The 25,001-nt window shown below is 40.7% G+C and overlaps 1 protein-coding gene and 1 non-coding gene across 6 annotated transcripts in view; one reads left to right on the plus strand and one right to left on the minus strand.

Moving 5' to 3' along the window:
- The window catches only part of AOAH (acyloxyacyl hydrolase), a 199,116-nt gene that overhangs the window by 37,978 nt on the left and 136,137 nt on the right, over nt 1-25,001 (plus strand). For all 5 annotated transcript variants that reach the window (XR_009600488.1, XM_042248592.2, XM_060415018.1 and 2 more), the window contains one exon: nt 7,392-7,491. Coding sequence is in view for 4 of the 5 variants with exons in the window: in XM_042248592.2 (XP_042104526.1) it covers nt 7,392-7,491 (100 nt within the window). In the remaining variant the exon portion in view is untranslated. The remainder of the gene's footprint in view (nt 1-7,391; nt 7,492-25,001) is intronic.
- LOC114114674 (U6 spliceosomal RNA) lies at nt 10,744-10,850 on the minus strand. The gene has a single exon (XR_003589291.2). It is a non-coding gene; the product is annotated as a U6 spliceosomal RNA (small nuclear RNA).

The raw sequence follows: 25,001 nt of genomic DNA on the forward strand, positions 1-25,001 counted from the left end.
TCTCTCTTGTGAAGAAAGTGCTGCTGTGAACATTCTTACATGGTTCCTCTTTTATATGCCATTGGCTTCAGAGCAGAGTTGCTCAGAGAAACTACCCCCACAGCAGGGTAGCCTGCAGTTAAAGATTTCTAAAGACAAAAGAAATTTAAACCAATACAGACCAAAGGGACAATCAGTGCTCCATCGTGCTGTGCCCTTGCCTCTGTTTATGTTAATCTCACTCTACTGTGGTCAGTGATTTTTCAGGGACCCTGGACTGGGAGTGATTAGAAGGCAGGGATTCCCATCCTCTTAGCTCATACCTCTTTTACCGCCACTGCCTCCTAATAGGACTCCAGGCCTGCTGGATCCCCCATTGCCGTGCAAGTCCATAATCCGCATTCTAGCTGGTCAAATAGCTTCTTAATGCAAAACTAACTATGGCAATCTCCAGCATAAAATTTTTTACACACTTTACAGGATTCCTTAGCCCCCTGCACAAAGTTCTTTATGACCTGATCTCTGAGAACACGTTCAGACTCATCCCTGGCTCTTCTCTAGCATACCACGGTCCAAAACAGTTGTAATTTTCCACACACACCAGAAGGTTTTTTGCTTCGGGACTTTTGCATGAAATGTTCTCTCATCTCCTACTTCTTTGGATCTTAGCTCCAGGGTCACTTCCTCTAGAAGTTTCCCTGACTCGCCCCAGGCTAAGATAGATACCTCCAACACACACACACACACACACACACACACACACACACACACACACACACACACACAAATTCTTCCTTTCCTATGCAAACTCCTGTGTGCTTTTCGCATCTGCTTGTAGTGTAATTCTCCATTTACTTTTCTGAGTTGCTAACGAGATTGAAAGACTTCTGAGAACTCAGACTACATTTTTTCATCTTAAGAAAAATATTAATACTTAAGCAAAACACTGAATATACAGAAGGAAGGAAAAAAGGAGGAAGGAGGGATCTTTGTATCTCCAGAAAGAGAAGTCGCTCAGTCATGTCCGACTCTGCAACCCCATGGACTATAGCCTACAAGGCTTCTCTGTCCATGGGATTTTCCAGGCAAGAGTACTGGAGTGGGTTGCCATTTCCTTCTTCAGGGGATCTTCCCGACCCAGGGATCAGACCGAGGTCTCCTGTATTGCAGACAGATGCTTTACCATCTGAGCCACCAGGGAAGCCTATAACTCCAGGGCTTGGGGCAATACTTAAGCATAGAAACTCTTTGATGAATATTTGTTAAATTGATTAATTCTTTTTAAAAACAAAATTATCACCACAGATGAACTCTGACTAGACTGCTCCAGAGAAAATTACTTGAACATATAAAGAAAGAAAAAAAATTAGCCTATAGTAAATCTGTTTACACACCTAGTCTGAGCCAGGTGCACTGAGGAAACATCAGCTTGGCCAGAGAGGTTTTCTTGGACCTGGATTAGAGAACCGGAGAGTCACAGATGCCAAAAAGGGCAGTACACACAGATATCTAAAAAAGGATATCAGAGATTAGCTACCAAGTGTGCTGGGAGTAATAGGGAAGTGGCCTGTGTTCACTGGGACATCCATTGTTATTCTATAGCTGGCTGGAGGGTGCTGAGTGCCAGAGCCAGGTAAGCATGGGATCAAAGGGAGGACAGACTTTGCACTAGTACTATAGGTGTGGACTGTACAAGAGACAGTCCCCACCCCAAATAGCTACAAATGGACACAGAGGGTTGAGAGAGGGGGCCCAGCAAGCCATTGAAAGAGTAGGTGATAGGGAAAGGAGGAAAGTTTTTTCTTTGAGATGACTCAAAGTTATAAGATGGCTAATACTCACTAGCATGGGATAAGCCACTTTGAAGAAAGATGGATGTAATAAGCAATCCCCCTTTGTGGTTACATCCACTGTTAGGTTTTTTTGTGAGTAATTTTTCAGGACTCATATTAGTTGTTTGCTGATAGAAATTTCTCTTCCTATGGTGGCCTCTTCTTACAGCTTGTTTTAATCAATCACGTTAAGTTCTGGGTTGATGTAGACCCTGAACATGACAGTCTTATAATTTAGTTTTACCTAAATTTCAGGCTTCCAATATTAAATGTGTTTCCTAACCCAGAGGGCATCTCTCCTCATTATTTCACACCAGTCAATTCTCAGTAATTCATGGACTAATTATTCAGCAATTACATTTCCTACCCACTGGCAAACCACAAGATATTGTTAGGAAGTGGGGCACCTTAGCACTCAGGCATTCATTCCCCCAAGAACCCAGGTCAGAGAGGGTGGGGCTACTTCCAGGAGCAACCTGGCCCAGCCAGCAACCATGTGCCCAGTCCTCCTTGTTTTGACATCCACTGTGCCAAATATTGCCATATCAAACCTGATGCTGGTCTTCTGCTCTTCTCCCTTGCTTCATAGTATCTATGCTCTCAATCATAAATTCCTATATTGCAACTTAAGAGCTCTCAGAGATCAGGAGAGGCCTAAACTACTAACATGTTTAGAAGAAAAATGCAAAACAGAGTTTATAACAATTTTGATACACCTTAAGTGTAATTAATGTATTTTTAATGGACAAAAATATAAAGTATTACAACTGAGCCATTCACAGGACAATGGCAAGGGGGTGGGAGGGAGGCTCAAGAGGGAGGTGATATATGTATACTTAACAGCTGATTCACATTGTTGTACAGCAGAAACTAACATGCCATTGTAAAGCAATTATCCTCCAATTAAAAAAAAATCCTAGGATAAACCTAATTGGAAAACAATAATTAAAAAACAGCATATATATATAGATATATATATAAGTAAATCACTTTGCTATATAATAGGGATTAACAACATTGTAAATCAGCTATAATTCAATAAGAGTAAATAAGAAAAAAGACAACTACAAGATTTCTATAAATGATTAAATTCATAGTACACTCTAAAGAGTGCAGTCCAGAAGTGGGATAAAAGTGTTAAGTCATATGAGGAAGATCTTTTTTCAATGCTATGACTGTGTCTCTGTGACTACATATTAATGCATAAATCCTCCTTTGGAAGTGATGTCAAAGGTTTAAATTTGAGAGCTTTCATGTGTGAAAGGCCCTGTCCTTGCTCTCTGCCATAGGCTATCACTCTACCTGTCTGTCCAAACTTAACCCTGACCTTGCTCCCTTCTTCTGAGTTATGATTATGATGAACAATCATCAGCATTGACTTCATTCTACCATGATCCTAATTAAATTTGTTAATTAGCTCTGCCAAATGTGTTGAAGTTTCCTGCCCACAAGACTTACTCCTGTAAAGGTCATAAAAGGAGATAAATTGAAATGTGACCATTTTGGTCTTATTTGTTGCTCTGGAAAAGAGAAAGCAATGTTGGGTGGGAATAGTTATTACAGGTTTGGAGATTTCCTAAGTGAAAGGGAAAGTTGCTCAGTCATGTCCAACTTTTTGCAACCCCATGGAATTATCCAGGCCAGAATACTGGAGCGGGGAGCCTTTCCCTTCTCCAGGGGATCTTCCCAACCCCGGGATTGAACCCAGGTCCCCCACATAGCAGGTAGATTCTTTACCACCTGAGCCACGAGGGAAGCCCAAGAATACTGGAGTGCATAGCCTGTCCCTTCTCCAGTGGATCTTCCCGACCAAGGAATTAAACCAGGGTCTCGTGCATTGCAAGTGGATTCTTTACCAGCTAAGCTACCAGGGAAGCCCCTGGTAGGAAATTTGGAGAGTTCCTAAGGATTTCACGAAGTATGTGTAGCCTAGGCCTTTTGTCCTAAGGTTGGTCAAGAGCACACACGCTACTTTGCCATTTCTTTCCAACTTGCACATCCTTGTCGTGTTACACTTGTCTGGACATATGAGGCTCAGCATTTTCTATTCTTGTCCAAAGGAGTGCTTCTTACTTTCAGTCTTTCTGATGATAAAACAGTTTATTGTGATCCACACAGTCAAAGGCTTTGGCATAGTCAATAAAGCAGAAATAGATGTTTTTCAGGAATTCTCTTGCTTTTTCCATGATCCAGCAGATGTTGGCAATTTGATCTTTGATTCCTCTGCTTTTTCTAAAAACCAGCTTGAACATCAGGGAGTTCACGGTTCACATATTGGCTGAAGCCTGGCTTGGAGAATTTTGAGCATTACTTTACTAGCATGTGAGATGAGTGCAATTATGTAGTAGTTTGAGCATTCTTTGGCATTGCCTTTCTTTGGAATTGGAATGAAAACTGACCTTTTCCAGTCCTGTGGCCACTGCTGAGTTTTCCAAATTTGCTGGCATATTGAGTGCAGCACTTTCACAGCATCATCTTTCAGGATTTGAAACAGCTCAACTGGAATTCCATCACCTCCACTAGCTTTGTTTGTAGTGATGCTTACCTAAGGCCCACTTGACTTCACATTCCAGGATGTCTGGCTCTGGATGAGTGATCACACCATCATGATTATCTGGGTCTTGAAGATCTTTTTTGTACAGTTCTTCCGTATATTCTTGCCACCTCTTCTTAATATCTTCTGCTTCTGTTAGGTCCATAACATTTCTGTCCTTTATCAAGCCCATCTTTGCATGAAATGTTCCCCTGGTATCTCTAATTTTCTTGAAGAGATCTCTAGTCTTTCCCATTCTGTTGTTTTCCTCTATTTCTTTGCATTGATCGCTGAAGAAGGCTTTCTTATCTCTTCTTGCTATTCTTTGTAACTCTTGAGAAATCTGTATGCAGGTCAGGAAGCAACAGTTAGAACTGGACATGGAACAACAGACTGGTTCCAAATAGGAAAAGAAGTACGTCAAGGCTGTATATTGTCACCCTGCTTATTTAACTTATATGCAGAGTACATTATGAGAAATGCTGGACTGGAAGAAACACAAGCTGGAATCAAGATTGCCAGGAGAAATATCAATAACCTCAGATATGCAGATGACACCACCCTTATGAAGAGGAGCTAAAAAGCCTCTTGATGAAAGTGAAAGAAGAGAGTGAAAAAGTTGGCTTAAAGCTCAACATTCAGAAAACAAAGATCATGGCATCCGGTCCCATCACTTCATGGGAAATAGATGGGGAAACAGTGGAAACAGTGTCAGACTTTATTTTTTGGGGCTCCAAAATCACTGCAGATGGTGATTGCAGCCATGAAATTAAAAGATGCTTACTCCTTGGAAGAAAAGTTATGACCAACCTAGATAGTATATTCAAAAGCAGAGACATTACTTTGCCGACTAAGGTCTGTGTAATCAAGGCTATGGTTTTTCCTGTGGTCATGTATGGATGTGAGAGTTGGACTGTGAAGAAGGCTGAGCGCCTAAGAATTGATGCTTTGGAACTGTGGTGTTGGAGAAGACTCTTGAGAGTCCCTTGGACTGCAAGGAGATCCAACCAGTCCATTCTGAAGGAGATCAACCCTGGGATTTCTTTGGAAGGAATGATGCTGAAGCTGAAGCTCCAGTACTTTGGCCACCTCATGAGAAGAGTTGACTCATTGGAAAAGACTTTGATGCTGGGAGGGACTGAGGGCAGGAGGAGAAGGGAACGACAAAGGATGAGATGGCTGGATGGCATCACAGACTCGATGGACGTGAGTCTGAGTGAACTCCGGGATTTGGTGATGGACAGGGAGGCCTGGCATGCTGCAATTCGTGGGGTTGCAAAGAGTTGGACACGACTGAGTGACTGAACTGAACTGAACTGATGATACAACTCTGGTCTTGGAGGATTTGGAAGGGATTCCACATGCCCAGCCTCCCTCTCCTATTTTTCAGTTCAGAGAACACCAGTCTGAATGAGGGGCCCCCATCTTCATTCTCATATTCAAGTTCATTTACTTGAAATTGTGCTCTATTTGCAGGGGAAAAAGAGTAGGTGGACACCATATGATGAGTTGGCTCTTGTGGTTCTGAATTGCCACAGATGGGATATTGGCCTTAGGTTAAAAAAAAAAAAAAATTAAACAGAGCCCTATTTATCACCCTTCTGAGTCCACTAAATACCAGATTCCCACAAAGACAGCAGTCATCAGTTAAATAAATGAACCATTAAATCGAGAACAGATGTGTGAAAACAGTCACCCTCTCCTGATTTACTGACCCTGGGTAGATATTACTTTGGTAATGGACCTTGTGTGTCACAAACAGCTTGTCCCACTGCTTAGCCACCTTTAAGTTGGTTACCTTCCCCTCCACCTCCCATGCAGAAACCCTGGGGCCAAGTGGATGATTCATGATAATCTCGCTTTGCCCTCTTAACTCAGGTTATCGCAAAAGGCGGAAAAGCCATCTTGCCGGTCACATTGTTAGTCTCATTCAGCTGCAATGAAATTTGGAAGCCATGATCTTAGCCTATGTTTTCACCTATATTAGTGACCTTCAATTTTTTTTAAATTTTTTTTTGAAGTTTAGTTGATTTATAATATTGTCTAAGTTTCAAGGGTACAACAAAGTGATTTGGTCATACATATATTTCTTTTTTTTATTTTCCATTATAGTTTATTGCAAGATATTGAATATAGTTCCCTGTGCTACACAGTAAAACCTTGTTGTTTATCTATTTTGGATGTTAGTCTGCATCTGTTAATCCCATATTCCTAATTTATCCCTCCCCCCTTCCCCTTTGGAAACCTTAAGTCTGTTTTCTATATCTATGAGTCTATTTCTATTTTGTATATAAGTTCATTTGAACTATTTTTTATATTCTACATATAAGTAATATCACATAATATTTGTCTTTGTCTGACTTACTTCACTTATGATAATCTTTAGGTCCATCCATGTTGCAGCAAATGGCATTATTTCATTCTTTTTTATGGTATCATTTAACTCTTTTTTATTCATTTTCTTGGTTTAAGAAGTGTGTTGGGAATGGCAGGTAGAAACTGAATATGGAAGATTTGTTTTAGCCCCTTAAAACCTAAACATAAACCAAAATGCTTGAAGAACACTATGCTTACACCATCCCCAGGGAAAAAGTCAAAGGTGAAAAATAAATTTACTTTAAAAGGAAAAGAGATGCTTTGATTACACCTAAGAAAATGATTTCAGGTGTTTAAGGCCATATCATAAAGATATTTTTTGCTATAAGGCTCAGCAAACTTTAAAATATTTTTCCCATCAAATTACACCCCTGTCCATTTCTCCTATCTCAATTTTATTTATGGGTTTTCCAGAAAAGCATTCCAGTGCCCATGCAAGAGACTGGCTTACAGCTCAGTGCTGTTAGCCCCTCTCTCCCCGCCCCCAGGACCTTAATGTAAAAGTAGAAGGCTAGTGGCAGGAAATTGTTATGATCCAGCAGCTACACAGGCCTGGACTCAAAGGCCATGCCAGAATCCATTCCGGGGTTTTACCTTCTTTTGAAATTGCTTCTGTTTTCTAATGCCTGAGAGCTTTTAAATAGCCTTTGTTTTACTCTATTTCCCTCCAGATTCAGAGCAGATATGAATGCTGATGTGGTATGTCACACCCTGAAGTTTTGTAAACAGGATCCTGGCCAACCCTTGTGTCACCTCTATCCCCTTCCCAAGGTGAGTGGTTTTTCATTCTGAATGTCAGATCACAATGACATGCAAGCCCTTTGGACATGTTGTAAAGGGAGGTTCAGCTTCACTGGCTCCATGGTTTGGGACAGGGACCTGCAAAATGACATTTTCCATTACATCACCCAGAATAATATTCCCAAAGTTTAACTTAGATGCCTCCCCCATGCTGCCAAAGAATGTCTTTGCTATTTATTTTGGACTGTAATCTAGACTTGGGCGGGCAGTACATAGGAAATCTGGCCAGCCAAGTTGCTGCTGCTGCTGCTGCTAAGTCGCTTCAGTTGTGTCCGACTCTGTGTGACCCCATAGATGGCAGCCCACCAGGTGAGGAGAGGTTAAATCCCTCTGTACCCCTTAAAATTCAAGCAAGTTACTTTTATAGAGTGACCAATTCATGTATTTTGCCCAGGACATTTCTGGTATCAGCAATGGAAATTCCACATCCTGGGAAAACTCAGGCATTTGGTTCCCCTAGTCTAAGCTTTATTGTTCTCACTGTGAAGCTCGCTCAGTTGTGTCCGACTTTTTGCGACCCTATGGACTGTAGCCTACCACGCTCCTCCGTCTGTGGGATTCTCCAGGCAAGAATACTGGAGTGGGTTGCCATTTCCTTCTCCAGGAGATCTTTCCAACCCAGGGATCGAACCCGGGTCTTCCACATTGTAGGCAGATGCTTTACCATCTGAGCCACCAATACCTCCCTACAACATTTGTTGGGGAAAGTAGGTAAATTAATACATATAAAATGCTTAGTGCAATACCAGCTGTGTAAATAAGTATTAATAAAATGGTAGCTAATATAATTATTACCAATATTATTATTATTCAGAGATAGCTGTTCAGGATACCCTGTGTGCATTATATTCTGTTGGACAAAATTTTTTGGAATGCAGACAGAGACAGGCAAGTGTTGACACAATTTCCTGCTAATGCTGTGTGCTTAGTCATATCTGACTCTTTGCAGTTCCATGAACTGTAGCCCATGAGGCTCCACTGTCCATTTCCTACTCCAGTGGATCTTCCTGACCCAGAGATCAAATCTGCGTCTCCTGCATCTCTTGCACTGGCAGGCAGACTCTTTACCACTAGGGCCACCTGGGAAGCCTTACCCATGCTATGAATGAAAGTATAAGATTAGATCCGGTTAGGAATCAAAATAATGATTTTAAGAAACTTCCTATGAAAATAAAATAAAACAAAATTTTATGCCCCCTTTCCCATAATTGTAGTCTTTCTGTGTATAACATAACAGGCTTCTGATAACTTGTCATTTCCTTTTTATCCTTTTGAAAAAAAGGCCAGTTTAATACATTTTTGGCCTTGGCATGGTTTTGTTGACTTGAAATATTAAATATCATGATCCTAAAAGATGATGCTGTTAAAGTGCTGCACTCAATTTCTCAGCAAATTTGGAAAACTCAGCAGTGGCCACAGGACTGGAAAAGGTCAGTTTTCATTCCAATCTGAAAGAAGGGCAATGCCAAAGAATGTTCGAACTACTGCACAATTGCACTCGTTTCACAAGCTAGCAAGGTAATGCTCAATATCCTTAAGCTAGGCTTCAACAATATGTGAATCAAGAACTTCCAGATGTACAAGTTGGACTTAGGAAAGGCAGAGGAATCAAAGATCAAATTGCTAACATCCCTTGGATCATAGAAAAAGCAAGAGAATTCCAGTAAACATCTACTTCTGCTTCATTACCCTAAAGTTTTTGACTATGTGGATCACCACAAACTGTGGAAGATTCTTAAGGAGATGGGACTACCAGATCACCTTACCAGCCTCCTGAGAAACCTGTATACAGATCAAGAATAAACAGAACCAGACATGGAACAACGGACTGGTTCAAAATTAGGTCAAGTACGTCAAGAATACGTCAAGGCTGTATGTTGTCACCCTCTTATTTAACTCATATGCAGAGCACATCATGAGAAACGCTGGGCTGGATGAAGCACAGGCTGGAATCAAGATTGACGGGAGAAATATAAATAACCTCAGATACGCAGACGAAACCACCTTCATGGCAGAAAGTGAAGAGGAACTAAAGAGCCTCTTGATGAAGGTGAAAGAGGAGAGTGAAAAAGTCGGCTTAAAACATTCAAAAAATGAAGATCATGTCATCCAGTCCCATCACTTCATGGCATATAGATGGGGAAAAAATGGAAACAGTGACAAGACTTTATTTTCCTGGGCTCCAAAATTAATTTGGATGGTGCCTGCAGCCGTGAAATTAAAAGATGTTTGCTTTTTGGAAGAAAAACTATGACTAACCTAGACAGCATATTAAAAAGCAGAGACATTACTGTGCCAACAGAAGTCTGTCTAGTCAAAGCTATGGTTTTTCCAGCAGTCATGTACAGATGTGAAAGTTGGACCATAAAGAAGCCTGAGCACCAAAGAATTGATGCTTTTAAACTGTGGTGCTGGAGAAGACTCTTGAGAGTCCCTTGGACTGCAAGGAGATCAAACCAGTCAATCCTAAAGGAAATCGACCCTGAATATTCATTTAAAGGATTGATGCTGAGGCTGAAACTCCAATACTTTGGCCACCTGATGTGATTCACTGGAAAAGACCCTGATGCTGGAAAAGATTGACAGCATGAGGAGAAGAAGGTGACAGGGGATGAGATGGTTGGATGGCACCATCGACTCAATGGACATGAGTTTGAGGAAACTCTGGAAGATAGTGAAGAACAGGGAGCCTGGCGTGCTGCAATCCATGCGGTCACAAAGAGTCGGACACAACTGAGTGACTAAACAATAAATATTAAATATCATAAGCCTGTTCCTTGAGCAGAGAGATAGAGTTGTAAATATCTGGGGTACATGTGCATTTCATGCTACCTTGATGATTGACTTAAACTGCTAGTTAAATTTCCCTTAATTCTACCTGAGAAGCTGTTGGCTCCATTGATGTCTGGAAGAGTTTGTTAATTTTAATTAAAAATTTTCCATGTATTCAAATAGCATGCAAATATGATATTATAATAGTCACTATTTGATAATGTACAGAAGAAACATCTCTATGTACAAAGACAAGTGATATGGGTTTTCATGATTTCCTTAAATAACATCATTTTATATATTTTCACACTCATAGCTATACATAGTCACAAAATGTTCAACTTTATCCCATTTAAAGTGACATTCTTTATTTTTATACTCTGTAGAATTTATACTCAAAATAGCATTTCCTTGTCCTCCCATCACCACCTCTTTTCTTTCTTTTTTTTTTTTAATATAGAACGCTTCACGAATTTGCGTGTCATCCTTTCGCAGGGGCCATGCTAATCTTCTCTGTATCGTTCCAATTTTAGTATATGTGCTGCCGAAGCGAGCACACCACCTCTTTTCAATACCCAGTTCGGGAACATTTTGACCATCCTTTCTGGGTAAGAGGAAGTTAGAGGATTTCATCTCAGAAATGATCAGTTTCCTCCTCAAATCCGCATTGCCAACCGCCAGCTGTACAGATGCCCCAGAAAAGAGGAGCAGTTGGTGCAATGTGGACAGTCATCTCTCTGCCTCCAGGATTTCATTTAATAGCAGTAACAGGTATTTACTGAGCACTCACTGTGCTTATTCTTCGTCCTCTTTAATCTCCCAAATACCCCTAGCATGGAGGCACCCTTGGATGACCCCTTTTCTAAGAATGAGGAAATTGATAGTTAGAAAGGTTATGGAACTTGAAACTCACTCCTCTGGGAAGGACCAGAACTGAGATTCATGTCGCTGTCCTTCATTCAGAGAGGCTGGTTGATCTCTTAACCTTTATGTCAGTGTTTCTTGAAAATCCCCTCGGGGTGTCTCCTTATAGCAGTTAACTGAAATCCCACCACCAGAAATAACCAATGTTAAAATATTGAATGCTTTCCTTTTAGTATTAAATAAATTATATTAACTTCTTTGAGAGTTATGATACGGTTGTATATACAATATTTTATTTTACTTTTCCCCCTCAGTATTACATTTTGAGTATGTATTTTTTAAATGGTACATATCAGACCTTCCTTTCATTCTCATGATACAAAAATTACACCTGCAAAGCGAGTGTGAATTAGTAGTAAAGATACAGGTATAATTTCTAGCCCCCTAGAAGCCTTTCCCAGTCAATAACACCCCCCATGACAGCCACCACTCTGAAATCCACCACAGAGTAGTTTATTTGTATGAAGATCTACTCTTGAATTTCATGTGAATAGAAATAATATGATATATTCTTCTTTGTGTCTGGCTTCTTTTGTCTGTGAGATTCATCCATGTTATTATGAGTAACAGTATCGTTGTATGAAGTAGTCACACAATCATCTTTTGATGTTACTCCTGCTACATAGCCCCATCTAGTCCAACCAAATCTTGCCCTCTTTCCAATAAATTTTGCACATGGATGCCAGAAATGTCTTTCTATAAATAGATATGATCTTGTCACCCCACCCCAATACATTTGCCTGAAGCTTGAGGAAGCCTACCCTGGATCCTTTTACACACTCCTCTTGTCAGAGCTCCTGTTTTTTCTTTCTTTGAAGTTGCTTTGTTTTGAATGACACACCTGTGTGATTGTCTGTGTGTCTCTCCCACTAGGCTATAACCTCCAGGAGGTCAGATTCTATCTTCTTTACACTGTATACCCAATGTGTAGGACAATGCTTTATACATAACAAAGAAATATTTGTTGCCTCAACCTTCCCACCTTCCCTGCACCTCTGTTCTTAATAATCCCTTCTGCCTAGAATGACCCATCAACGTCAAGCCCATCCTTCTAGCTCATCTCACTGCCACTTCCTCTGTGAAATAACTCCTAATCCTCTCGACAGAATGCTCACTGTCCTCTCAGTCATCAGCATGAAGTGCTTTTTGAGTACTGCCATGTGCTGGTGCTGTTCTAAATGCTTCACACATAATTAACCTTATGAAGTAGGTGGGGCTGTCGGCCACACATTGCAGACGATGAAAGGGAGGCACAGAGACAGGAAGATGTTACGTGTACATAGGTTTCCTTGTTAGCGTGTAAATAGATCAGGCAGCAGTTCTGCATCTTGCCCATCTTTGTCCCCTCCGTCATGCCAGGCACATGCTTGATACATGAGTGAATGTGCCAGGCGCTGCACTGTACATGGGTGATCTCATTTAGCAATGCTCTTGGGGGAGTATATGTATCTTAGAGATGAGGAAATGGAGACTAGGAGATGAGTTTTTCCCAGTTTCACAGCTAGTAAATGGCAATGAGAAGCTTCAGCCCTGAGTCTGTTTGTCGTTGAGCCCAAGTTCTTCCCACTGCGCTCTGTGCTTCGCTGATTCTCCTGGGGTACTGGTATTTTGAGTCAAACCACTGCTCCTGGGCCAGCTAGTTCCTCACTTGAGGACTCTACACACTTGAGGTCTTGCTTTGTGTGTGTTTCAGATGCTGGTAAAATGTAGTGTGAGGCAAGCCATTGTCCCTGTGAAATGCATTTTACAGAGTGGAGGGAAGAAGACATCTCTCTGCTCCAGGGGCTTGCAGGGGGAGCTCCACAGTGTAGAAAAATGGACCTCTGACTTTAGTGGGGGCAAAAGCGAAAGGTAGAACAGCTTGTAGGGATCCCCTGAACCTACATCATCTGCAGTGAAATTGAAATTTCAGCCCACTTCTTGCCAGTCCTTCAGCCACATGTTTATATTCTTTTCTATTGTGTGCTCCAAAACGACAATTCCATCCATAATTAATTGAAGCAAGAAATAATCTGCAGTGTTCAGTGGGCACAGCAGGATGGAGTGAGAAGAGGGGGAGTGGAGGGGAGATGAGGACAAGACAAGGAGAACAAGAGAGGGGGGAAGAGGTGAGGGAAAGGAAACTGGCAGGCTGCGTTGTAAAGACCACCCAGATGGTTTTGTGTCACCTACTTTAGGGGGATTATTTATATCATCCCTCCTCGCGTTCACACACCAAGCAAGACCCTGCCTACTGCTGCTGTGTGTCTCTGCGTGCATGTGCCTAAGCGTGATGCTGATACCACAGCTCGCCAACTGAAAACCAGATGTGGTTCCTCCATGTGGGCCCTTTTGCTTTGAACCTCTCATTTTTGGGTCAGAGAATAACAGTGCATGTGCTCATGCTTCGACTGGGCCAGGTGCAGCCTGGAGCCTCCTCAGTTTTATGCTGCTCCCTCCTGGTCCCCTAACTCTGAGATCCCCAAACAGACCCGGTGGTTTTGAACAGATCCCTTTCTTCACCACCCCTGAGCTGGAGGAACAGGCTGCATCTACCAGCACCTCTAAGGCGTGCTCAAGACTTACTTCACAGCACTCTGATCCAATTTCTGCAGGAAACCACCATAACTCTCCAGTGCTGAGTGTGTAGGCCTGTGGGCATGCACAAGAAATCTGTGCTTCCCTGGAATCCAAACAACAAGGAAGCTGACATAAGTAGATTCGGAAGGAGTAGGTTAGCACTTTTTATGAGAACGTGATGGGCTTCCCAGGTGGCGCCACTGGTAAAGAACCTGCCTACCAATGTGTACTAAGTGTTAGTCACTCAGTCGTGCCCGACTCTTTGCGACCCCATGGACTGCAGCCCACCAGGCTCCTCTGTCCATGAGATTTTCCAGGCAAGGATACTGGAGTGGGTTGCAATTTCCTTCTCCAGAGGATCTGCCCAACCCAGGGATCGAACCTGGGTCTCCTGCACTGCAGGCAGATTCTTTACCAACTGAGCTACAAGGGAAGCCCTACCTCAATTGTGTCTGACTCTTTGGGACTGTATGGACTATAGCTTGCCAGGTCCTCTGTCCATGGCAAGAATACTGGAGTGGATTGCCATACCCTCCTCCAGGGGATCTTACTGACCCAGGGATGGAACCTGTGTCTCTTATGTCTCCTGCACTGATAGGTGGGTTCTTTATCACTAGCACCGCCTGGGGAGCCCTAATGCAAGAGACATAGGAGTGTGGGTTCAATCCCTGGGTCGGGAAGATCCCCTGGAAGAGGGCTTGGCAACTTACTCCAGTATTCTTACCTGGAGAATCCCACGGACAGACGAGCCTGGAGCACTACGGTCCATAGTGACACAGGACAAATTCTTGTTCAATTGAGGAATAAACAAGCTGACCTCAGGAATTTATATTTTTTAAACATTAAGTTTATTAAGAAAATATCTGATATTAATAAAATATCTGGCATCTTTTTAATGGAAGGTAGTAGAGTTTAGGAAAAAAATTATAGATGAGCAGGAAATTTGACATTTTCTAAGATTTATTATTCACTAAATTTCATCCTACAATGGACAGCACCTTTCCACTCATAATGATATGCTCAGCTCTGTGAGCTCACAAAAAGCTTTTAGATACATTATCATCTAATCACCCCCAAACTATTTTTAATAAGCTTTTTATTTTGGAATACTTTCAGATCTACCAAAAGTTGTAAAAATATCATACCATACCATGGAGAGTACACCTTCACCCAAGTTCAGTTTCCCGTAATGATAACATTTTAACATTACTTAGTCAAAACTAAAGAAGCCACATTTTCCTTGTAATTGTCATGCACTAGTCCTTAATCAATAGTCACATGACTATTTCTTACCAGGTGTCTCAGTGGTAAAGAATTTGCTTGCCAACGCAGGAGACGTAAGGGACATGGGTTCAATCCTTGGATTGGGAAGATCCGCTGGGGGAGGAAATGGCAATCCACTCCAGTATCCTTGCCTGGGAAATCCCACGCACAGAGAAGCTGGTGGATATAGTCACAACGAATCGGACGTGACAGAGCATACACGCACACATGACTATCAGTCATTACTAGTTTAGACTTGATTTGGTTTGGGCCTTTTTTATAAATTTGCTAATGTCCTTTTTTCTGTTCTAAGATCTAATCCAAGACACATGTTGCACTTAGTGTTCCGTTAGTTTCCTCTAGTCTGTGACAGGTTCTCACTATTTCCTTGTTTTTCATGACCTTGACAGTTCTCAGAGTACTGATTAAGTATATTCATATAGAGTCCCTCAAATTGGGATTTGTCTGATGTCTTTATTTTGAGTAGAGAGACTTACAGGTTTTTGGAAGGAAAACTACGGAGGCTAAGTGCCCTGGTCATCACATTTTATCAGGGATACATGATACCCATGCTATATTCAGGGGGATATTAAACTTGATCAGTCGGCTAAGGTGGCATTACCAGGTTTTCTCACTGGAAAGTCGCTATCTTTACCTTTTTCTTTTCTTTATTCTTTAGAACTGAGTCACTAAATCTAACGGAGTGGGGCTCCAAGCTTATCTCCTGGAGAAGGGAGTATCTATCTACATACATTATTTGAAATTCTTCTGCAAAGATGTGTCTCTTCTTTCCTATTTATTTATTCAAGTTATTCACTTATGTCAATATAGACTTGTATATAAGTATTTTATACTTGAGTTATAATCCAGTATTGTTACTTATTTTCTTGCTCGGATTTTTTTCAGTGTTGGCCACTAGGATTTCTTTCAGATTGCCCTGTGTCCTTTTCAACACAGTGCCATTTCTTTTTTTTTTTTTTTTTGCTTTGCTTTTCTTCCTTCTTTCATTTTTTCCTCTTTCCTTCAAACATCCTTACTTTCTGGTAATGCCAGATGAGTATTGTATTGTCATTTTGTATTTTTTCTGCCCCAACACTAAAATTCACCATTTTCTAAGATGACTTGGTTCCTTTTATTGGAAAATGGTGTTCAGAAACCAAGATCTAGTTGCTGGGTATTCAAGTTGTTACTGGAATGACATTGCTTCTAGATCCTCCTGGTGGAGAATTTAGTAAAGTATGTATGTATGTGGCCTATGAATCTATCCATCTGTGTGTGTGTGTGTGTGTGTGTGTATACTGATGTCTCCAACTTTAGATAGTATCACAGGGCCAAACTCTATTTTATATATATAGTTATTAAACATATTTTGGAGTTGAGGCTTAAGGTCTTGACCTAGGTTTCATATCTAGTGAGTAGAACCTGAACTTAACCTGGGGCTTCGAACTTCAGACCTGCAACTCTTCACTTCAGCACATGTGTGTTTGGCAGAGATTATGAAGCACATTCAAAGTAGCCAGTTCTCAATATCAGAAAGTAAACATCTCTTGGTTTTAGTTTTAATGGAAATATTATGAAGAGCTTAAGTTCTAAGAATCTTGCCCAAGGATCCCAACTTTCTCCTTACTGGTTAAATCATTTGGTCAGTCATTCACATAGCCAGCCACACCTCAACAAACATTTCTTGAGCACTTACTGTGTGCTAGCCCCACTGCAAGGCACATTGAGTAAGCTATCTCTTTTAACCATCACAAATCTGCAGGACAAATATGATTCCTTCGTTTTATAGATAAGTCCACTGAGACCTGGAGGATCAAAAGACTTGCCTATAGTCCTGTAGCTTCTACAGAATGATTTTTTTCCCCCTAGGCAGCAAATATTTATATAGAGAGAATTATGTAGGACAGTATTCCAGTAAATGAGGCAGGCAGTCACGATGCAAATAGTGATTCTACAAGGGAGGCAGACTTGTAAACAAACTCTGATGAAGAGACAAGTGTTCTAACAGAGGGTGCAAAGAGGAACAGAAAGCTCAGCAGAGCAGGGCTGGGCTCTCCCTGGAAAGGAGTGGAGATGGCTACCTCCACGGTACAGCAGGTGTTGACTACATATGCAGGCTTCTGGTTACATCTGCCTCAGAGCCCTTGTTTTTGGGTACTTGGATTAGAACCCTTCCAGTTCTCTGCACAGTCAGCTACTACTCCTCCTTCAGCTTTCTGTTGAAATGTCCCTCCTCACACTTCATCTGAAGGTCTTCTGTGCGCTCTCACACAGCACTTTGTTTCTTTCATAGCACTTAAGGATAGGAATCATGTCGTTTTCATTCACCATCATGTTTCCAGGGCTGTGCAATGCCTGATGCATAGTAGGTGCTTTATAAGTTTTGTTATATGAAAGACAAGATGGAAAGGGCCTTTCTGAACATATATTTGCTTTACTTCCTCCCTTGCAAGGGTTTATCTGGTCTCAGTGGAACATACCAGAGTATAAAAGGTTTAGCTGATTTTAGAACGTGAAGCAGTTTTTAGAAATACGTGTGGAGTCCCACCCAAGGGCATCTGGTTCAGTACTTCTAGGGTGTGATTTGAGCAGCCGCACTTCTACAAAACTTCTGATGAGCATTGAAGGGTAAAAACTGTTGGTCCAAGCCTGAAAGCTGCCATCAACAAGCCTGAAAATATCGTTTCTCCTCCTGCTGCTGGCCTTTTCTTGGTCATCTGGTAGTTAGTTTCCCAGACACCCAAAGTCACATGTCTCCATTTACCCGCAGCCTCATCCTTGGTTCCTTGACTTCTGCCCCTTTTCTCATGGATTGATTAACAAACTCTGTTTATGGGCTTTAAGTCTCCAAACCCCCACTGCTAAGACCTCTTAGAAGGGCTGAGGGAACTGAAGGTTTTAGAAACAATATATTTAGAGTTCACTCCTTTTTTATGGATTTTCTCATAACAGTTTGCTAATTGTGCTAAATGGCACTGAAGTTGTCTACACCCAAGGAGGGAAAGGAAGATACCTATTAACCAGCTCAGGTTGCTCCCATTCCAAAAATTAATATAAAAATAAACCCCAGGACTCCCATTCTTCTCCAGCCACTATCTAATTTTTTCCTTCCTCTAACTGAGGGGTAGTTCAATATTGTGGTTATGAGCACAGATCTTAGAGATAGACCACCTGGGCTCAAAACCTGGCTGCATTTCTTACACTCTATCTCTCCTTAAACAAATTGCTCAATTGCTCTGGGCCTCAGTTTCTTCATCTGTAAAGTGGACATAATACTCAGGCTTCATAGGGTAGTTGTGAATATTTAACAATTTAATATATATCTCCAGGTGTATGTATATACATACATACCTATAAGTGTGTATATGCATTTTATAGTGGGGCAGGAGATTGAGTTTTAGGATAGTGCTTTCTTTGCTTATAATAAGCATTAATAAGTGTTAGTTAGGAGCAGCAGCAACTTCCAGCTATCTTTTAAAGGAGGAGAGCTTTTCTTCACTTCCCATTTGCTTCTCAAGTTATTGCAGCTTGGCCTCTAGCCCCATCACTCTAATGAAACACTTCTCCTTAAGGCCACTGATGACTTCCTAAACATCAAATCCAAGATCATTCTTGTCCATTATCCTGTATTTAACACTGCTTGCCACTTCCTTCCAGAAACTTCTCTGCTCTTTCCTGGTTCTCCTTGCACTGCTCTATCTCCTTGAGGCTACCCTTCCCTTCCTAAGCACCAGGACCCACCCAGCCAGGACTCTGCTCACTCTGGGCTTTCTCTCTGAGTAATTATAGTCCGGACAGCCTGACAGTTAAGCACAGACTGCCCAATGCCGTCCTGCGGGGATCAGTGACCCTGGCCCCACCATGTACTTGCTAAGTGTTTTGAGATATATCATTTAACTGCCTTGTGTTTTTTCATATGTTAAATGAGGAATAGAGTAGAGCCTACCTCCAAGGGCTAATGTGAAGACTACACAAACTGGCATGTGTGAAAATTCTTAGAATAGTGACTGATCATCATAAGCATATAAAACATTTGCTCTTGTTATTAAGCCTCACAAAGTTCAAGACTTTCCTCAGAGCTTCAGCCACTGCATGCAGTTGCCAGATAAATATCTTCTTTTGTAGGTCCCAAAGACAGCTTGAACATAACATGTTAGAAACTGGACTATTACCTTTTCCCCACATCAGCTATTCTTCCCATATTGCATATTTCAGTTTTGACACCAGCCTTCACCCTTCTAAATGGTTCTTTCTAGTCTATTCCCCTTCTTCATCCTCAATTCTGCCTGCCTCATTCAGGGACTTATCATTTCTTTGGCCATCTGATGCAAAGATTGGAAGAGACCCTGATGCTGGGAAAGATTGAGGGCAGAGGAGAAGAGGGCAGTAGAGGATGAGTGATGATTGGATGGCATCCTTGACTCAATGGACACGAGTTTGAGCAAGCTCCAAAAGATAGTGAAAGACAGGGAAGTTTGACATGCTGCAGTCCATGGAGTCACAAAGAACTGGACACGATTTAGCAACTGAACAACAATAATAATCATTCTAGAGTAGAGTCCTGCAGCAGCTTTGTAATTGATATCTCCACCTCCCACTTTGAAACTCTCAAATCCAGGCATCCAAGTGATGTTTCCAAAATGCAAATCTGACATGCTCCCTTTCTTGCTTGAATCCCTCACAGCCATCCATCAAGGTCAAGACAAAGCCTGAGTTCCATAAACTAGCCTGTCCTTACCTCCCCAGCCTTGTTCGTGGAGTAACTGGCTCATCCACCTCTCTGCAGCAGCTCAGCACTTATCATTCCCATCACATCGAGCTTGTTCTCACCTCCCAACCTTGTTCTATTTTCCCCTGCACCTGTGATGCCCTTTCCCTGAGTCATCTTTTAAGATCTAGTTAGTTCAGCCATCACCTTCTTCAAAAAACCACTGGACACCTATGCTCCTACTCCAGTGAGGATTATATTCTGTTCTTCATTGTCCCCATGATACTAACAGCTATATCCTAACAGCTAGAATTGCAGTTTCCAGCTTGTATGTTAGTTTATGTGTCTGAAGCTATGAGATTGACAGCTGGACTATAATTGTCAGGCTGGGACTACACTTGAGCCAGTTCTCCCTCCCCACTGCTTGTTCTGGGTACAGGAGGTTGGCACACTGCCCAATAAATGTGCATCAAATGAATGGATTACATTTGAACCCAGTTCTTTCTATGAAATAGAACAGTAATGCCTTTATAATTCTTCTTCTTGCTACATTCCTTCCCAATACTAGCTAGTGTCTATACTTCCAGTGAGTCTTCTTCTTTATCTCTTTAACAGACCAATCCTTAAGATGGTCTTAATCTTAATCCTTAAGATGCCTTGATCCCATTTTTTAGCAACAAAGTTTTTTGTTGTTTTTTTTTTAAAGTATGTCTTGATCCATCTATCTAGACTTGGGCTTTCCTGTCACTAATCTTCCAGATGACTCATCATGGGCATCCATTCTGTCCTTTCCACTCCTCCTTTCTGAACAAGAACATAATTATCCCCCAGAAATGCATCTCTGTGTTATTCTCCTCTTGTAACAACCTAGAGTTCAGTATAATAGGAGCCTCAACTTTAATGAGTTTTGAAAGCATAAGAATATACCTCCAAAGGCTGCTACAGAACAGAGGCTACCACAGTTCTTGGAATCAAGAAGATGCTCAATAAATGGTGACATTTTAAAAAAATAAAATGAATCCATGAGTGAGCTCTAAAATCAAATTGACAAGAGGGTGGAGTTTACAGTCTCCCCTATTTAAAACCAAAATGTTCTCTAGTAACCAGCAGTTAATCCTTTGTTCTTATTCAATAAAAGTAATCTCTGATCCCGAGCTCCATTTTTTTTTCAACATGGGGTGTGTGTGTGTGTGTATGTGTGTTTGGGTAAATTTCTTTAATCTATCTGTGTTGTTATGACTTGACATTTTTATCTCAGGTACATATAAAATAAAACTGAAAGTGTTCTCAGTTTAGCAGAATTTCTATTTCAAACAAGGAAAGGAAATTACTTCCTCTGTCATCATTGTTACATTGGTGCCTCCATCGCTACTACCACAGGCAACTCTAGCAAACTAGTAGCTCAAAACCTGAACTAAATTGAATAAAATCAAGCTTCTCTTCTCCTTCGGTTGTTTAGTCAACCTACCCAGCTTGCTGTATTTGCTCTTCTTCTGTTCTCCACCTTAATTCTGTATAGTATGTGAGTATTTTCTCACAAATCCAGGTCTAGAAGAAAACAAATTATTAAATTAAAAAAGGAGTCAATTGTGTGATCATTTTAGGTTAAGTTTTAGGTTAAGGAAATTTCCTTCTTGAGTGATAGCTGTTCTTCAACTGTGACTTGGCAAATTATTAGAAAATCAAATGTTATTTTTGAAGAGAACATACATCCAAGAACAGTTTTTGTGTGCCTTAATATTCTGGAAGACCTAATAAAGTTTTCCAAATTGCCTCACTTAATAAATTAATGCCATTCCTGTAAGACAAACATATCGTTGATACCTGAGGCCAGGAATGGTTCAGTTCAGTTCAGTTCAGTCACTCAGTCACGTCCAACTCTTTGCAACCCCATGAATCGCAGCACACCAGGCCTCCCTGTCCATTACCAACTCCCGGAGTCCACCCAAACCCATGTTCATTGAGTCAGTGATGCCATCCAGACATCTCATCCTCTGTTGTTGCCTTCTCCTCCTGCCCCCAATCCCTCCCGGCATCAGAGTCTTTTCCAATGAGTCAGCTCTTCACATCAGGCGTCCAAAGTATTGGAGTTTCAGCTTTAGCATCAGTCCTTCCGATGAACGCCCAGGACTGATCTCCTTTAGGATGGACTAGTTGGATCTCTTTGCAGTCCAAGGGACCCTCAAGAGTCTTCTCCAACACCACAGTTCCAAAGCATCAATTCTTCGGCGCTCAGCTTTCTTTATAGTCCAACTCTCAGTACTAGGGTGAAAAAGTCTTGACTGACACTGATAGACTTTCAAGTCATGGGCAGTCATTCTGTTATTCTCATAATATACATTTACTAAGCCCCTGCTGTATGATAGGTACACATTAGGGGATGAAAAATGAAAGGTAATTGACAACCACAATTTGAATGACTGTAACACACCAAAAGCTGGACTCAGTGCTTATCATACATCATTGAAAATCCTCTCATACAATTGCAGTTATTCCATTATCCCAATTTTATAGATGAGAAATCAAAATTCAAGTAAATTGTCAGTTGTGGAGTTGTTTATTTGACAGTGTTTCTAAAGTTCCTCTTTAAACATCTCAGGAAACTATAAGCAATGAGATAAATTACAGGGGAATATAGCCATCTAGATGGAGAAAAGTTAGCCTAAAAGCTTAAATTGGAACAGAATATAGTGTCTAAAAATAAACTCAAATGCATTTGAGATTTTTGTTTTTGATTTAAAAAAATAGCATTTCAAATCAGTGACAAAACACTGGCGTATTCAGTAAATGGCTGGGATTAAAGACTAGCCATTTAGAAATAAAATTTAAGGTGGATACTTGTCTATTCTTTATGGCAAAATAAATTCCAAATGAATTAAAGGTTGAGTCATAAAGAAAGAAAAGAAGAAAAACCTAAGTAATTTTATTTGTAATTTGTGATCCCAAAGTCACAAAGGGAAATATGAATGCATGTAACTGGTGAAAAACCTGACATATACAAAGTCAGAAGACAAATGGCAAACTGGGAAGGCATTTTTGTAATATGCCACACTATGAATTATTTTCTCCATGATTCGAACAGCTCTTACACACACACACACACACACACACACACACACACACAACCAGAGCAAGCAAGGCAAGAATTTTTAAAATGGCTTATGGAGAAAGATCAAAGGGCCAAAAATGTAGGGAGAAATGATGATCCTTTTCTCATAATTAAAAAAGTAAAAATTAAATGAGATTCCATCGACCTCATGTATTTTGCCTCCACAATACTCTTTGAAGATCATTAGACAAGAAATTATCACAGAAATAGAAAGGCTGTAAATATCAGAGACCACTAAATTAAATCACTCCCTGAAGACTTGAAGGTTTAAAACTCTAACAGAACTGAGAATAGCATTTAACACCATTCTCGAATGTACAGTCTGCTATTCAGTCATTTCGCCGAGCATTTCAAAGGATTTGATAGACACTCCAAGCTGCATTTTAGTTTAAGCCCACATTTGGAAGCTTGGAGAATATGTCTACTCAGACTTAAATTTTAAGTCTTATTTGGAGGTCATTAAAATCTTGGAGATCTCAAGAATCCTCAGTGGACAGCACTAATAACACAAATGTTACCCTTGACTTCTGATAAGGAGAAGAAATCAAATAATTCAAGGAAGGTACTTAAATGCTATTCGAATTTGTAAACCTTTCTTGCCTACTTTTGAGAAGTTTAAAAATAATGGCAACTGTATCTCTCTTGAGAATATGCTTTCTTCCCTTAGCTCAAGAAAAGCTAATGACCCTAGTGAATTTGAACAGTTCTAAAAGATACTTTGAGTTTTAAAGTTTTAATAACTAGTCTCTCAGCTTCCACTCTTGGCCCTCATCTTCACCTAATTAATCACCCACATCAGAGCTCAGATCAGAAATCATTTCTTCTAAGAAGTTTTCCTTGATGCCCCAAGTTAGGTCCTCTAGGATTTCTCTCCTTTCATGGCTCACCATGCTTCTAGAAATTATAATTGTAATGAAACAGTTGTACAATAAGATAAATAACTGTAAAATTGTGATTTAATGTCTGCCCCTTCTGTTAAGGTGTAAGCTCCATGAAAGCAGATAATCTGGCTGATTTAGTTTTTAAATTCTTTGTGACTTCCCCAGAGCCCAGCACATTTCACTGTGTATATTAATTTCTCAATAAACATTTGTTGAGTGAGCAGTATGGTATACAGAATAATGGCCTCCCCATAGAAGTCCATATCCTAATCCTCAGAATCAAAAAAGACTTTGCAAGTATGATTAAATTAAGGGTCTAGAAATGGAGAGATTATCTGGGATTATCTGGCTGAACCCCATGTAATCACAAAGTTCCTTATAAGAGAAAGGCAGGAGGATCAGCATGGGAGAAGACTGTGATAACAAATGCATTGATCAGAGTGAGGCGGCCATCAGCCAAGGAATGTGTATAGCTGCTAGAGACCAGAGGCAAGGAACATATTTCTCTCTGGAAACTACAGGAAACGACAGGAAAAGTTTTGGGGTGGGAATAGTGTTATTTAAAATAAGACTTTTTTTTTTAAAGGTATTTCCTGGAGAAAAAGGATAGAGACTGTGTGACTAAATGTACAAATGATACTAATAGGTCCACAATGCAAAATTGGCCCAGAAGAAGAAAAAGAGGAAATTTAGCTAATGGTAAATGTGTATGAAGCGAAGATATTTAACAGCAAAAGGGAATGCATTCAAAACTGGTGGTGTTTTTCAGTTACTTTCACAGTTTTTTCTTCTTTCTTTCTCTCTCTCTCTATTTCCGCACCCCCCCTCCCCCCCACCTACTTTTTGGTCCCCAGAAGAAGAAAATGACATAACCTGATGTGATTTTTTTCACATATTCCAGAGTCATAAAACTGGGAAATGTAGGAACATCAAAATCAAACTGGACTTTGGGAGAGCTAAATCCTACATGTTGGAAAATAGCCACTATAGGTTACAGTGGAATGCAGATAATGTAAGAAACCAGAAAATTCCAGGTGGACAGGCTACTGTTTGTTACAAACTTATATAAGCAATGCCTCCATGGGTATATACTACTGTGTGCTCTGATGATCAAGGAAAGGGTTGGCCTTTCCCCTTTTTTAGACTGCTAGGGAGCCATGTCATGTTGTCCTTGGAATTTTCTAAGTCCTTGAGTAAAAAAATGCAATATATATATCCATGGTTCTTTGGACTATAAGCTTCAAGAGTGAGGGCTTGTATCTCT

This window comes from Ovis aries, chromosome 4, assembly GCF_016772045.2.
Source record: "Ovis aries strain OAR_USU_Benz2616 breed Rambouillet chromosome 4, ARS-UI_Ramb_v3.0, whole genome shotgun sequence".
Taxonomy (NCBI): Eukaryota; Metazoa; Chordata; class Mammalia; order Artiodactyla; family Bovidae; genus Ovis; species Ovis aries.